Below are 4,537 nucleotides of genomic sequence, written 5' to 3'. Positions count from 1 at the left end.
GATATTTACGTAAATATTTTAGAAAATAGAGGTCGTATAAAAAATTTTTTCAAGCAAAAGTTATTTGCGTTTTTACGTTGAATAAAATGCTGTAATAAAAAATATGTATTTCTATTTACAAAAGCAAAGTTGACCTTGTTCTGACCTTGGCGACGCCATCCTATGTCAAATAACTACTATTGTTAAATGCGTTTTTTTAAGCCTTACAACTTTTGTCTGAAACATTTTTCTCTCTCGTGCTTGGTTTTCGACATATTCGACTGGATGGATTAAAATGGTCCACCCTGTATATATTATATGAATATTCTATGTTGAAAATTAAGTTTAAACATTGAGGGCCGGTTTTTTAATGATGGTTTAAACTTGGATTTAAGTTTAACTTCTAACAATGCGTTTGTTTTACTTAAACAGTTTACTTAAAAAGTTGAAATCTAAGTTAACTTTCGTTGAAAAACCAGCCATTAAAGACCGAAAATAATGAGAACGTTCAGAATTAGTCACGTGGCATTGATATCTTTCCTTTGGATTATCTTTCTTTTGTGCGTGAATTAATCTCGATATCGATCGCCGGGCGACTCGTCGCAATATCCAATGTGTTAGACGCAGTTATGAAGAAGAACGTTAATCAATGTAAATACATCAATTTGTTTACATTAACTAGGTATAATTAATCCATTTTGTCAAAGTGGCTCGTGTGAAATGGGTCTCTGTGAGATTATAAGTATAATCTCGAGTGTGTTTATGCATTTTTGTTTTTTGCAGAAAGATTCGGGGACTCTAATGTCATATAATCAGCACGATTTCTACACTAAGACTATAAATACATTTGATCTCTATAATGAGCAAGATAACAAAGTTGGCTATCTCTACGAAACGATTAATGTTAGATTGGAATCAGTAAAGAAGTAAAGAACATGACACGAGTATCACGTTGATTCAAACGCTAAGGGATACGCTCAGTGATCTCAATTTGGCAACGAACAAAATTACACGGAGGACATATTTTTAACTCGATTTTAAAATATTCTTGACATGTGACATTAAACTGCATAATGTGTTATAATTATTATAACTACGTAAACACGATATATATATACAGCTTTTGTTATGTTTCTATCCTTTTTTAAATAAAATTTATAATTTTGCTGCCCGATAACTTCTCCGACTTGCTTAATTCTTCTCTTTATGAGTAGAGAATCACCAAATAATAAATTCCTTATTCTTATTACCTCGTCACTTACTAGTGTATACATATGTGTGTGTCATAGGCGTAATTAAAGATATTTCATGAGACCATTACTTTCGCGATCATACGATACAGATACAGGTCAGCGATTTATTAGGGCTCTTCTTCGTCGTTATTGTGTGTTAGTTTCTTACGTGTATTGTTATATCTGTCATTATCGTAGATTCTGTATGTGTGTTTTGTTTGCGTCTATTTCTTACGGTAAAGCAGCTTATAAAATTTGGATATCTCTGCTCGACAGAGTAATAACCATTTTTAAATAGGATAAAACATGTGGACGGCAACATTTACAATCTGCCAAGCAAGATAAAAGATTTAAATAAAAGATTTAAATGATATTTCCGCCTGAATCTCTAAAATCTCACTCGTTCTCTCATCAACTCAAATGCACTTTTCAGCATCTAAATGAACCTCTCGATTAATATGGAGTAGTTGAATGCGTTCAATTATATTACGACATTAATTACTATATAATAATTTAATATTAATTGTCATAATATTAATCACGGCCAATGAAAAATTCCCTGACAACGTCCCCGTTTATTTTTCCTTCGAAGGCGTGTTAACGCGACGTGTAACGAAAGCAAATATTTTGAGTCATTGCGAACCGACGTATAATCGCAATTGTTTGTTGCAGATATCGTCGTACAGTGTTATATACGTTATCCAAGTACAATTTCCAGTTTAAAACGCAGAACACTTTTAAGTTGTACAACCAGAATATGATTCAAATTGGTAACGCTGTGGAGAAAATTGAAGTTTTTTCAAAATCAGTACTGCCCTCGCAAAACTTTCCATTCAGGATCTTTTTCAAACCTATCTTGGCGGGTGCGATCGCAGAAGATTCAATACGTAATAAGCGATATTGGTTCTGTAAACAGACCTTCTTGTTACAAAATTGTTAATTTCTTTTGTCGCTCCGCACAATGTTGAGTGCTAACTATATGCAAGAGTGCCGTTTTACAAATATCAGCTTTTTTTACAAATATCGATTACAGGAAATGGATGACGTGTTAACAGAAAATACTGAACCCTGCAGTTTCAAATTGTTCAGACAAAAGTACGTGAAATTATGCTTTTATGTTGTCATAATCTTTCATGACAGGATATACGCAAAGAATTCAAGAAAATGCATTCCCAAACGACGCACATACAATTTTGTAAAATTATTACAACATAATCTCGTTTTACTTTACCTGAAAAATTCAAGAATATTCACTACACAATCCGAAGTTTTACTTTTAGTAGTCTCAACAAGGTATAGGAATAAATAAAGGTGTATGTGAAAAAGCATTTATTTCGTCACACAGTTTTTCTGAAAGAAACCGGTTTCTTTATTTATTCCTATACCTTACTGAGACTACTGAAAGTAAAACTTCGGATTGTGTAGTGAATATTCTTGAATTTTTCAGGTAAAGTGAAACGAGATTATGTCGTAATAATTTTACAAAATTGTATGTGCGTCGTTTGGGAATGCATTTTCTTGAATTCTTTGCGTATATTCTGTCATGAAAGATTATGACAACATAAAAGTATAATTTCACGTAATTTTGTCTGAAAAATCTGAAAATGCAGGGTTCAGTATTTTCAGTTAATACGTCATCCATTTCTTGTATCTTTCACACACTGCGGTGAGATTTCGCAAATTTCGGATGTTTAACAGTTTGACTGTCGTCTGGATTTTGCTGTATTTATAAATATTTATTTGTGTGTCGGTTTCTATTGTGTGTTAGTTTCTATTATACAACAGCTGGAAGATGGTTTAAAAGGTGCTTTTGTCCGGAGACAAATGATTATCGTTTTTCTGCTGCGCGGTTCTCAATATAAATATTCGCGACACCAAGCTTCGCAAGTTCTTTCTGCGACACACATTCCTGCCACACGGCACGCGAGGGCTATATACAAGGTGAGGAAGCTCCTTTTTTCAATAAACCAAAAATCGATCGCTTTTTTGCGCTCTTTTGCGTCGACCGTCGTTCGAATATCTTTCCTAAAATTCTGCTCTTGTTTGCATCTCGTCGGACGCGCATTCTTCAGCGTCTACAGAGAATTGCACGTTACACGTTGCACGTGACCTTGAAGTCGTGAAAGCAGATCGATTCTGCAGAAGCAATCTCTGACAGAGACACCAGGATTATTCAGTAATCAGCGGAACACCATGTTAGTTTTACCCATGATACCGTTTTTTCTAGGTCAGTTGAGCGTTCCATTACTCGGTTAAATCTCGGTATACCTCTCATTGCAACGAGTAACGTTATGCTGGATTTTTTCTAGGCTATGTCGCAGAGGATAAAAGCAACCCTTCGCCCTCGTACATATTCCAAGTGCGGATAGACACGTTATTCGTCAACAAATCAGGAGGACACAATGAGGATAGCAACGCTGGCCTGGCGTTCAACCTGAAGTGTCAGCCGCATAAGGATCAAAATCTAAAATGTCGCATCCCGAAGACCATTTCTTATTCACCGAGCAGTGACTTCGTACACAACATGAACAATAAGGTTTTCACGCCGTCATCATTTCAATTCAGCCGGATACGTTACCGAATGGGCTTCGATTTTAAGGGAGTAAAGAATTATCAGATCTTGACGGATAACGTAACAAACGAGGAGGCCCTGCTTGACATGTATGAGTTCATTGGGGATCAGCTGAGCGTCGGTGCTAACCTCATAACAAACGACTTAGAATTCAATACGACGGAGGACACCATTAGCGGCAAATGCCCGACATTTTACAAAATCTATTATGATGCGATGTCGAGTACAAACAAGTTCATGCTGAAATCCTTAATTCCGAGCCAGAAATACAAGTTGAAGAAGGGCAAATCGCTCCATATTAATAAACAAAGACGTGTGAACGAGTGCCAGCCGCAGAAAAGTTATTTCTTTGGAAAGATCTTATGGACCGACCTCATAACATCGAATGTCACCGCGAAGCCGGTACGTATCGACGAATTCACTTAGGTCCTCGTGGTCATTTGAACGCAGGAATTTCGATTCGTATGACTCGACTATGTCAACAGCTGTTGACGTGTTGTTGGCCGTTACATCGAATCCTTTGTTTTGTTTGTTCAACAGTTTAATCGTAATCAAGTAACTGTTTAAGGATACGCGGTAGATCGATCAATAGAGAGAGTTAAAGTCAACTTCCTGATATGTACCTAGTCCTGGACACACATTCTTATTATTCGTGTATGAGTTTTGATTTTCAAATACAAATATATAAAAAATATATACAAATATATATATACATATATATATATATATATATATATATATATATATATATATA

The 4,537-nt window shown here is 35.4% G+C and overlaps 2 protein-coding genes across 3 annotated transcripts in view; both read left to right on the top strand.

The window, feature by feature from the left end:
- Positions 1-1,156, top strand: part of LOC116845169 — a 2,676-nt gene extending 1,520 nt beyond the window's left edge. The window contains exon 4 of the mRNA XM_032817560.1: positions 763-1,156. Coding sequence (XP_032673451.1) covers positions 763-909 — 147 coding nt within the window. The 3' untranslated portion in view covers positions 910-1,156. The remainder of the gene's footprint in view (positions 1-762) is intronic.
- Positions 1,157-2,981: 1,825 nt separating this feature from the next.
- Positions 2,982-4,537, top strand: part of LOC116845115 — a 2,982-nt gene continuing 1,426 nt past the window's right edge. The window contains exons 1-3 of one of the 2 annotated variants that reach the window (XM_032817452.1): positions 2,982-3,152; positions 3,284-3,438; positions 3,521-4,185. In XM_032817452.1, coding sequence (XP_032673343.1) covers positions 3,405-3,438; positions 3,521-4,185 — 699 coding nt within the window. In that variant the 5' untranslated portion in view covers positions 2,982-3,152; positions 3,284-3,404. The remainder of the gene's footprint in view (positions 3,153-3,283; positions 3,439-3,520; positions 4,186-4,537) is intronic. The other variant, XM_032817453.1, reaches the window with a different exon arrangement.

Source organism: Odontomachus brunneus, unplaced genomic scaffold (genome assembly GCF_010583005.1).
Source record: "Odontomachus brunneus isolate Ranch 3 - 2012 unplaced genomic scaffold, Obru_v1 Obru_scaffold_049, whole genome shotgun sequence".
NCBI lineage: Eukaryota > Metazoa > Arthropoda > Insecta > Hymenoptera > Formicidae > Odontomachus > Odontomachus brunneus.
Note: the sequence above shows the minus strand (reverse complement) of the source record. Positions and strands in the feature narration are given on the sequence as shown.